The sequence below is a fragment of the Miscanthus floridulus genome, chromosome 13, assembly GCF_019320115.1.
Source record: "Miscanthus floridulus cultivar M001 chromosome 13, ASM1932011v1, whole genome shotgun sequence".
NCBI classification, from domain to species: Eukaryota; Viridiplantae; Streptophyta; class Magnoliopsida; order Poales; family Poaceae; genus Miscanthus; species Miscanthus floridulus.
Genome location: NC_089592.1, coordinates 82,995,569 through 83,007,266, shown reverse-complemented (window position 1 = coordinate 83,007,266; position 11,698 = coordinate 82,995,569). Strand labels below are relative to the sequence as shown.

Here is an 11,698-nt window from a genome sequence, read left to right as displayed (position 1 = left end):
ATATCCTCAAACATACCATCTTCTCTCCTAACACTTCCTCCGTAAAAAACTCTAACACAACAATCCATTTACAAAAGCATTTCAAGAAACTTCATCAATTCATCAAAATCGTCGTACATAATGTCATAGTAATATTAACATCTATTCTAATTATAACTATACTAACTAATCTAATATTAACATCTATACAAGGCTAACTACAACAACTAATGTATAACTAGACTCACTAATTGTACTAACTAAACTAACTAACTTTACTATCTATACTAACTTACTATATTGCCTATACGAACTAAACTAACTAACTTTACTAACTATACTAACTATACTTTACTAATTATATTAACTTTATTTATTTTACTAACTTACTATACTAACAATGTCGATTCAATCAACAAATACACTAGGGGAGTACCTCGCGACAGCGACACTCGTCCTCGCGGCGGCGGCGCACTAGACCGGGCCGGGAGGCGCGTGCGCTGGCCTCGGCGGCAGCGGCGGGTGGACACAGGATAGAGAGAAGGGCGTGCGGCAGTTGGGAACGGTGTACAGCGCGGCAGTGAGGGCGGCAGCGCGGCAGTGAGGGAAGTGGCGGGCGCGGCGGGCAGCCGCCGTGCATGGCCAGTGGGCGCGGCGGGCGGCCGGAGGGGGTGGCGCGCCGACGTGCGGGTGCGGAGGGCGCAGCGGGCGACCGGCGGCCGTGGCGCGCCGACATTCGTGGCGCGGTCGGCGCGGCGGGAGTGGCGCGCCTGGCGCGGCGGGTGGCGTGCGGCGGCGGCAGGCGCTGCTGGTAGCAGGCGCGCCACGGCGGCAGGCGCGACGGGCAGGGGCTGCCGATGGCAGGCGCGCCACGTTTCAAGATACATTAGTATATTTCAAAGTAGATTAAGGTTTAGCATGATAAAATTAACTAGTATATAATTGATTCAAAAAAATTAAATATTATCTTAGTACTTGTTTTTTTAATTTTAATTTAATACGATGTATCCTAGTGCAACTAAGGATGAAAACGGTCGAACTCGGTCGAAAAACTCCTCAACCGTTTTCTACTTTTACATTTGAAATACGAAAGCGAAAGCGAAAGCGGACAAGCCGGACACGAAAACGAACACGAACTTACGGAATATCTAGAATTTCGAAAACGAACCAATTCGAGCGGAATTATGTCGAACACGGTCGGTATGCGAAAATTCAATACGAAATACCGACCCACAGTGCATAGCATTAAACAAGTGCACGACCAAATACATAACAAGTTCACAACTAACAAGTGCATGATCTAGTTCAAGTGCATAACATTAAACAAGTGCACGACCAAATACATAATAAGAGAGATGAGGCTGGGCGCCGTCTATAAGAGAGGGCAGCTAGCCACCGGTAGAAAGAACACAACTGCGTGGTGAGCAGCCTGTAATTGGGCTGTATGACCTGTGCAGTTGGCCAAATTCGGTTTAAACCGAATTTCGAATTCGGAATATTTCAAATTAAAAGTAGAAAAGTAGAAAACGGTCGAAAAATGTGTAAACCGTTTTCTACTTTTACATTCGAAATACGAAACATCTCAAATGCGAAAACGAAAACGGTAACGTCGGACAAGAAAATGCGGATTCGGTCGGATTAAATATAGAAAACGATGCGGTTCGGTTCGGGATATTTCCGTTCCGTTTTCATCAAGTGCAACCAACCAAACAAACACGGTACTCAAACCTGGTTCTTCAGACTGAATGAACCAAACAACAAGCAAGCACTTGCATTTGTTGCGCCTATCTGTGGCACATGCGAGTCAGGCAAGGAGGAAACCATGACACGCCTATGGCTGTGTTTAGTTCCTAAAAAGTTTCTCAAAAAGTTCTACAGTAGCTATCACATCAAATCTTGCGATACGTGCATGGAGCATCAAATGTAGACGAAAAAACTAATTGCACAGTTTGGTTGGAAATCACGAGACGAACGTTTTGAGCCTAATTAGTTCATGATTGAATACTAATTACCAAATAAAAACGAATGTGCTACAGTAGCTAAATTCCTAAATTTCGTGAACTAAACACACCATATATACTGCTCCCTCGATCAAAATAAATAATACAATTGAAATTATCTTGAGTTTGATCAATCATATAAAAAATATCAATAGTATCTATGATATTAAATAAGTATATTTGAATTCTCTGTGAAAATATATTTTCATAATGCACATATTTAGTGTTGTATTAAGCATTAATGCTATTACTATAAAGTAGCAAAGATACTCGTATATTGCAACGGGACGTTTAAATTGTTGTGTAGTAGTTACCAGGACAGATAGCTAGAATTATATACATTTTTTTGGGACGCATAGGGAGTACTCTGAAAGGATAAGAAGAATGACATCATGAATAATGTCGCCGGATAGTACGAACCACCGCCACGGAGGAAATAAAGAGGCTGCCAATCAAATCCTCTCGATCGGAAAGAAGTTTGAAAGCATGGACGACATGGAACACATCACAGGAGCTGCTTGTCGTTCGAGCACCACGCACCACTGACCACTCGTTTTTATTTTTTAAATCGGAGATCGGCACTCTGAATAATCTTGGCGCCTAGCTAGCAGTTGCAGTGGTAGTAGTAGTTAGTTAGAGAAGAAACAGACTTTTGTTTATTTCCACATCTCGCTGCGGTCGTCGTCGTCGTCACGTCGCCGCCGGTGGCCTTCATCTCATCGATCGTGGCAGCCGGTTCTTATTCGGGCATGTCCAGCTCGAGAATACGATACGTACAGGAGGGCAGGGGCGGATCCAAGGCCCGGGCTGCCTGGGCTGTAGCCCGGGGCGCGGCCCATTAAGTCTAGGAACAAGTTTCACAAAAAACACAAAAAAAGCATTGGCAGCCCAATAGCCCCCCCTGGCATGAATGCAGCCCAACTAGTATTCTAGTTAGCCCTGGCCGCACGGCAAAGCACGTAGCGCAGCGACCCTTGGCCTGATCGGCTTTTCACATTCGCGCCTCGCTCCGTGCGGCCTGCGCGATTCGACTCCCTCGGGAAGTCGCGATCGCGAGTCGGAGTCGCGACCTGGCGACGTCGCCCGCCGCCCGATCGATCTCAGACTCCGCCACTCCGGCCTCCGCGATCTTCAGTGGGCAGCGGCACGTCGTCCACTGTCCACTCGGTCATCCTGCAGTCCTGCTCGGCTGTCCCTGCAGGAAGCACGCAGGTGAGAAGAGATCCAATCCAATATTCCCAATTCCCATCCCTAATTCTTTCAAGTATGTACTGTAGTCTATAGAGTCAGGTGTCCAGAGGATGTTAATTGATAATTATTATTTCTTAATTCATATCCAATGTGTTTTAGGATGGAAAGATATTATGCTAAGAAAGATGCATCAAATAGTAATACAGGAAATAAAGAGACAGAGAGTCGGCTTGAACAGAAAAGACCGAGGATTGAACTTGATTTGAGAGATATAGTTGATGATCCAGGCAATAGAAAGCTAATTGATGAGTTTCATCATGACATTAGGGATGAGGCTAGGAGAGCATATCTACAGAAAGGTCCATATAGGCCAACTGGTCATAAGTTTCCAAAAACAAAAGTCAATGGTAAAGGTCAAGCAAGAGGATTTGTTGGATCATGGTTTGATCAATTTGATTGGTTAGAGTACAGTGTAACCAAGGATGCAGCCTATTGCTTTTATTGCTATCTCTTTAAGCCACAACAAATTGGGTTACACAGTAATGATACATTCACTAGAGTTGGGTTTAGAAATTGGAAGAATGCAAAGGATTCTTTCAAGGAGCATGCTCAATCAGTTGATGGCTTTCACAGTAATGCAATGAAGCGTGCACTTGACTTCAAAAATCAGAGACAAAGTGTTGAACATGTGTGGACTGTGACAAGCGCAGCAGAAGAGGAGGCATATAAAGCTCGTTTAACTATTATGTTAGGCATTGCTAGATTTCTCCTTTTACAAGCTCTAGCCTTTCGTGGACATGATGAGTCTAAAACATCAAAAAACAAAGGGAACTTTCGGGAGATGCTTGAATGGTACAGAAAGAAGGATCCGAAGGCTGCACTTGTGACGGGTGAAAATGCTCCAGGCAATAATCAAATGAGTTGCCCAATAGTTCAGAAAGATTTGGTTAGGGCTTGCGCAGAGGAGACAAGTGAGTTAATTAAAAATGAAATTGGAGATCGTTGCTTTGCGGTGCTTGTTGATGAGGCTCGTGATGCATCTATTAAGGAACAAATGGCTGTGGTTGTGAGGTATATATCATCTCTTAATTTGTGTATTTCATTGATTTTATTTTTTCTTTCCAATAAATATATTTTTTCTTTTCTCTTGTAGGTTTGTCAATGATAAAGGAAATGTCATTGAGAGGTTTCTTGGCATTGAACATGTTTCTGACACCACATCACATTCACTAAAGGAAGCATTGGATACTATGCTTAGGAGGTATGGTCTATCTATTTTCAAGATTAGAGGACAAGGATATGATGGAGCTTCAAACATGAGAGGACAGTTTCATGGATTACAAAGGCTGGTATTGAATGAAAACCCATTTGCCTTTTACATCCACTGTTTTGCTCATCAATTGCAACTTGTGGTAGTTTCTGTAGCCAAGTGTTGTACTTCAACAATTGATTTCTTCAATTATGTCACTTCAATTGTCAATACTGTTAGTGTTTCTTGCAAAAGAAAAGATCAACTCCTCCAAAATCACCATGACCATCTTGTTCAGCAATTAGATAGTGGTGATATTTTTCCTGGGAGAGGGAAAAACCAAGAAACTAGTCTTGCTAGGCCTGGTGATACACGATGGGGAACACATCACAAAACATTGGCACGTCTTATGCTCATGTGGGGTTCTGTACTTGAGGTGTTAGAGAATGTTAGTGAAGATGGAACTGATGGGGAAAAGAAAACTATTGCATCTGGATTAATAACAAAAATGGAGTCATTTGAATTTGTGTTCATATTACATCTTATGATTAGAGTATTGGGGTTGACTCAAGAAATATCACAATGTTTGCAAAGGAAAAATCAGAACATTGTTCGTGCAATAGGATTGATTGGTTCTGTGATGAGAAATATGAATGCCATGAGAGAAAATGGTTGGGATGATCTTTTTGAAGAGGTCAAAAGCTTTTGTGTCCAAAAGAAGATAGACATTCCTAATATGGAAGATATGATACCAGTTAGAGGTCGTTCCAAATTCCGTGGTGCCAAATTAGTGACACACTACCATCATTTTCATCATGGAATTTTCATTGCTGTGATTGATCAGATTCTTTGTGAGTTAAACAATCGGTTTCCAGAAAGATCAACTCAACTCTTGAGATGTGTTGCTTGTCTTGATCCGAATGGTTCTTTTGCTAACTTTGAGATAGAGCAATTAGTTGAGCTTGCTAAGATCTATAAAGATGACTTCAGTGATTATGATTGTGAAAAGCTAAGGGGTGACCTCCTGGTATTTATTGATGATGTTAAACATGATAGAGATTTTGGCACATGTACTGATCTTGGTAACCTTGCTGAGAAGATGGTTCAAAGTGATAGACATACACATTTCCCTTTGGTGTATCGTCTCATTGAACTTGCATTGATTTTGCCGGTGGCAACAGCAACAGTTGAAAGAGCATTCTCCGCTATGAATATTATCAAGACCGAACGGAGGAATAAAATGAATGATGAATGGATGAATAATAGCATGATATGCTATATTGAGCGGGATTTGTTTGCATCAGTTGAAGATGATAAAATTTTGAAGCGCTTTCAAGGTTTCAAAAACCGAAAGATAAATTTGCCACGCGAGCGCCCGAGGTGCGTATTGTTTTAGTAAATTTCATTTTATAATGCTATCTTGATATATGAAGAAGTATGACATTTTAAAAATTATGTAGCATTGAGCGTGGTGGTTCAAGTGGTGTGAATTCGTGAAGACGGAAGACATCAGGCATGGATTTTTTTTATTATGGAAGGCTCTTTGTATTTGGTACTTTTCTATTCTCGTCATGGTTCTATGTATCTTTGAGCACTTTGAATTGATATCAATATTTGCTATATCTATTAGTCTACTGTGTACAGTGAGCAAAAAAAAATTGCCCTCTATTATTTAGCCCCCCCTTGGTCCATTTCTGGATCCGCCACTGCAGGAGGCGAAGCCCCTAGAGAGGAATATTGCAATCTCGTTTGATTTATTTGACGCTGATGGCCATGATCGATATATTATATATACTACTGTGTGTATGTATGTATGTATGGGTATGTTTGGTATAGCTTATAAGCTGCTTATGACCAAAATAAGCTAAAATCAATAGCTAAACGTCACGCTTTTCAACAGCTTATTCCGACCACGCTTATTTCCACAGCTCATATGTGTAACAGACCAGCTTATTTTGACCACCGCTTTTACTTTGTTTATACAAGCGCCAAACAGGCCTATATAAGAAAGTTGACAACGTACGTACGTGCGTACGTATATACGCAGGCAGCATGATTGCGTATCTTTCTTTCTTCTTGCGGACTGCTCGACCAGAGCCCCATGACCGAATATTTGTAGCTAGTGAGTATTTATTTGCAGACTCCGATCCGATCCGATCCGCAGGAGCTAAACGCGACCAGCTAGCAGCTGGGATCACGTTGAGTACACGGAGACATGATTTGGTCAACTCGATCGATCTCGTGCTCACATCTCTGCGACTCTGCCTTTCGACGAAGAGAAGAAGAGCTACAAATAAAAGATTGAGTGAGTGAGTATGTTGCCCGTGCCAGTTTGGGTACTCTCACCTCCTACTAGTCGCATTTGTGGCACGGCTAGTTTCAGCGCTCGCGGACGTCACGAATGGAGAGACCCACACACCAGGAGACGAGACGATCAAGCCGCCGCGCGCTTGCTCGGAGATGTATCTCTTATTATCAAACGAGCTTACTTTGGCCGCCAGCAAGGGCATCCACGTCGCCCGAAAAATTTCCAGCCGTTCGATATCGCGTTGGACGTCCCAGATTTGTTGTAGCGGATTTCGTCGTAAGCGGCTTCCCCTGCTTCTCCTCGCCTTTTCCGGCTTCTCCTCAGCTTCTGCTCGGCTTCTCCGGCTCCTCGTCGGAATCCGCCCAGACGAATATATTCGCGCCTCCTGCTTCAGCTTCTAGACGCTTCTCCTTTCCCCCATCCTCTCTCCTCTTCCCTCTCTCCCGCGACGGTAGGGCGACGGCAGGGCGACGGTGCCTCGCGCCGGCCGCGACCCGCGCCTGCCGCCGGCCTCGCCCTCCTCCTCCTCCCCTCTCGCGTCGCCTCGTGCTAGCCGGACCACTGCCGATGGCGCACCGCATGAAGCGGTGTCGGCCCGCGACGCCACGGCGCCGCGCGTGCCCCACCGGCCGCAGCCGCCACAGTGCAAGGCGTTGCGCGAACGGGCCTCGCCGTGGGCCGCCGGCGCCCCCCCCCCCCCCCCCCCCCCCGCGCGGCCTCCTACCGATGTTGCGCACCTGCTTCTGTGCAACAGGAAACCCTAGGTGCCTCTCCGTCTCCTGATCTGTCGCTGCCTCTCCCTTCTCGTCCCGAATCGGGTGCCGTACCGGTGCGGGAAGCGCTCGGTGCGGCCGGATCGAACGGCGCACCAGCGCGGGGAACCGTCAATGCAGCCGTCGGCCGCCGCGACAGCCCCGCCCCGGCCGCATCGGCTGCGCGACCGCCCTCCGCTGACGCGTCCGCACCCAGCGTAGCTCGACCCCGCCTGCGTCGTGACCGGCCCCGTTGACGCGACCGAAGCCAATCCAGTTGCATCCTCTGCTCTATTTCGTCCTCCCTGACCTTGCTTTGTCCTGCTACGGTGACCTCAAAAAAAATCTATATCTACTTTGCCACCTTTTCTCAGTAGTTCGTTTTGTTGTGGTTGCTTGATTGTACATGAATGCAGCAGAGTTGCATCCAGTTCAAATGACAATGTTGTACGGCACCCAGCTGTACTTCACCTGCTCATCTTGTGTATCTGTTGTTGCTATCCTTACCATTACATGTAGTTTACTTTTCTTTTAAAAGAAAGATATCTTCCCCATAGGTCATACTGACAGATGACATAGAAGCGGTGGGGAAGAAAGGAGCTACAATGAAGGTGCGAGCTGGATTCTACCGCAACCTCCTCCTTCCCAAGGGCAAGCCTACGCTTCTAGCCCCAGAAGTCCTCAAGTAATTTCACACTCACTGCATTGTAGTAATTTCACACTCACTGCATTGTAGCCCTTGGTTATCCCACACTTGCTTTGTTACTTATGTTATTTAATTGCTGAGTTTCACATATTTTCCTTACCTGCAAATTCCACTCTCTATCAAATGATTCAGTGGCTGCTGACAATTGTAAAAACCTTGTGACCTTCTCTATGATATGCTTAGTTTGACTCTGAGGTTTGGGACCTACCAGTCTAGATTGAGATAGTAATCCATGCACCTTTCTTATAGAATTCTGGTAGTATATATTAAATGGTCAACACACATAATGTTTGATTGGATGTGTAAATAAGACTGTGAAAGAATTTCTTTCCTCTACTTCTCTTTCCAGGGAAATGCAGCTAGAACAGAAGAGAATAGAAGCTGAGAAGAAGCGGGTAAGAAAAATATTTCACTCAGTAATAAATGCAGTTGCAATTTAACCTCAGCATCCTTTTTTTGCCTTGAGAGTAAACTTTATCCTTGCTGTCCTTATCAAAAGAAAATATAGTGCCTTTATGTCCTCTAAATTTGAAGTCCTAAGCATGATATGTTCATCAAATTCTATGAATGCCATTGGTGGGTTAGTACTTATCAATTTTTGTTGATAATTATGACCTTCAGAATTTCTCTACTTACATAGTTAGAAGAAGACGCACAACAGCTTGCCCGAGTTTTTGAAACCATCGGCCCTTTCAAGATTCCTCGCAAAGGTGGAAAAGGAAAACAAATCTTTGGGAGGCAAGTTCTAAGTTGGATAATCGTTTATCTATTCTCTGTTGTCTTACTTTCAGTTTTCTGACAATATCCTTAATTGTACACAGCGTCACAGCACAGGATGTTGTTGACATAATAAATTCACAACTTAATAAGTATAAGCACATGCTCCTAACTCCTAAGCAATCTTAATAGCATTTCTCATTGTTATTGCTTTTCTTGCTGCTAGCATGCTGTGTCGTGTAGGGATGTCGACAAGAAGCTGGTGACAGTTCCAGAAATCCGTGAAATCGGAGAGTATGTTGCAGAGATCCAGCTTCACTCCTATTGCCTCTACTTCCATTCTGTGTACGACCTTTTTCCCGGTCTTCTTATGTGGGTTTGTTCATAATGCCCAACACCCCTTTAACTGTTGGACAGACTGCATCAGGTGCAGTTTGCTGACAACCCATGAGTCATTTTAGGCCTATTAATAGTAGTGAAATGCAGTATTTGATTGTTCAGTGAATGAAAATTTGGTAGGCAATCTCTCTCATCAAATTTGCTAGTTTGTGTACTTCACCGTTACAATTTTAGATTATCTTTTGTAGTGCTATACTAAATCAAATTATCAACGGACGTAACAGCATGAAACACTACATGATATTTTTACTACTCAATCATGTGCTTGGGAGAGATGGCTACTCAGGATGATGAAAACTATGTACGGGTTCAATCCCACTAGGAATTCTGGACAGATGGACAGAAATATTTTCATCCTATAACTGGCCTGACAGATGTACCTGATTATGTATGTAACCTAAAAAATAGGGTGTCAATGCTTGAGAGCGATAATTTTTTTTATAACATTACAATCTGATGAGTTCGGTTGCCTTCACAGACCCCTTACGTTTGGATTTATGATTCCATGTATGAATGCATTTTACATATGTTGTCCGATTTCGCCTTTGTATTGCATAACTTTATTTTGGCTATAGGTGTAGATGATTTTTGTTGCAATTGTGATAAAAGGAACCTCTGTGCCACTAATTTATGGTTCCTAGATCTCTTCCATGCAGCCAAAGTATAGGAGAACAATGTTGACATAATTCACGGTGACTGCATCCTCAGGTCTCCAATCCCAGCCCCAAATCCAAAAAATATTGCAATTGGATTTTACTTACTATTTCGGTGTTTGGTTCTTGGTATTTTCTGAAATATTTTGTAATTTCAGCACTAGACCTACATTTAAATTGCTCTGTGCTTTGGCATCTAGTGGTGCAAAGGCAGGTCCACCTGCAACATTGAAGCCCCTGCAAAATAGTTAGGGTCAACCCACAACTTCCAATTAAAATTAGTATAGTTGGATATGAGCACCATTCGCCTGCACTCCCACTCTCCAACTGATTAAAGAATCTACTCACATGTCCGCCTCTAAATTACATTAAAGAAAGGTTAATAACGAAGCTAGAAAGGAGAAACCTTGTCTATATCAAAGTGAGTTCTAAGAAGTTCAATGAGATACCGTGAATACTGCATAGTTTCAGCTCACGTTTTTTTGTTCGCTGCTAAAACCTACAGGTCTCGCAACTTAGAGGCTTTGGGCCAGCTTAATTTCTACTGCTCTCAGCTGTTGGTTTTGCATGCAGTTTAGCTTCTAAGCTTTGGGCCAATTAAATTTCTACTGCTCTCAACTGTTGGTTTTGCATGTTGTTTTTTTTGTACTTTGTTATTGATGATATTATTATCACACGGAACTCTTGTTTGGTATATTTAAGTCTGGTTGCTTGGACTGGCCAATAATGTAGTAGGTATAGATCTTTCGACGTGTCTGTTTTATAATCTTTGATTCTATATACATGTATGGGTCAATTAATGATACACTTATATTTGGATAAGGTGCACAGTTTAGATAACCGTTCAAGTTATTTGATCAGTCATCAGGGTGGTGAGCTTTTATCAGAACACAGTAAACATACCTCTTGCCACAGCTATGTTTATGTTGTCCTTGCTTCCTCCTAACTTCCTATTCTAAAAATCTTTGACAGTTTTATTTTCTTAGTTCCTAAACTGATGCTCCAATTTGTGTGCACATTTTCTACAGGTTTCAGTATGCCACGAGGGCTTTAACTCAGCTTCGTTGCATTGATATGATTTTAGGTATGTTACGGCTGTCAGCTTTTTAGTAGTGTGGAAGTTCTTAATCACCAGTGTTAGCTTACAGTGCTTTGTGTGGCCTTGAGGTCTTAAGACACTGTTGTAAAATTTGCATTGTAGATTCCTGATTACCACGCATAGAAAATGCCATGGTTTCGAAAGTATGCAGAGCAGATGTGTCCTGCACCATATAAAAAAAGCTCCAATCTTTCAGTCTTTGTACATGACATGTCTACATTTAGCTCCTAATGTTGTTTACATGCAAAGATTAAACCTGTTTTTTACCTGCGCCTTAACCAGGTGATTTGCCGGTGCGCGCGAGGGCGTGCATGATGGACCAGTATGTAATAGAGAGCAAGTCCGGCGCGGCGCACCACGACGAGGCTGGCGGACCGGGACGGCCGTTTGGGCCCGACCCGCGCTAGGTGGCGCTGGTAGTTGGGGCCGCTCCACCTACCCGCCCACGACGGGCCATCCCGCTCTGGAGTCGTGCCAGGCGTCCTTGGTTCTTGATGGCTGCGATGCTGCGTGCCCGTGCCACCACCATTGCCGTCGCAGTGGTGCTTGTGTCAGCACGGTACCTGTGCACCAACCGGCAACGGGTGCTGACCAGGCAAGCTCTGAAGGCAAGGAGAAGGCCCAAGATCGTCAAGTTTGGCCCAA

The 11,698-nt window shown here is 43.8% G+C and overlaps 2 protein-coding genes and 1 pseudogene across 2 annotated transcripts; all 3 read left to right on the top strand.

Moving 5' to 3' along the window:
- The first annotated feature begins 1,334 nt into the window (after positions 1–1,334).
- On the top strand, positions 1,335–4,919 carry LOC136500174 (uncharacterized; annotated as a pseudogene).
- LOC136502022 (uncharacterized) lies at positions 4,848–5,948 on the top strand. The gene is made up of 2 exons (XM_066497506.1): positions 4,848–5,799; positions 5,880–5,948. Exons 1-2 carry the CDS (start codon positions 4,928–4,930, stop codon positions 5,914–5,916), a joined length of 909 nt encoding a protein of 302 aa, XP_066353603.1. The 5' UTR covers positions 4,848–4,927; the 3' UTR covers positions 5,917–5,948.
- A 1,346-nt stretch (positions 5,949–7,294) lies between these two features.
- On the top strand, positions 7,295–11,460 carry LOC136500173 (large ribosomal subunit protein bL9c-like). Its single transcript, XM_066495556.1, has 9 exons — positions 7,295–7,370; positions 7,896–7,963; positions 8,037–8,164; positions 8,535–8,580; positions 8,826–8,923; positions 9,007–9,054; positions 9,146–9,247; positions 10,983–11,038; positions 11,336–11,460. The coding sequence occupies exons 1-9, from the start codon at positions 7,295–7,297 to the stop codon at positions 11,458–11,460; spliced, it is 747 nt and encodes a 248-aa protein (XP_066351653.1).
- Positions 11,461–11,698: the final 238 nt, after the last annotated feature.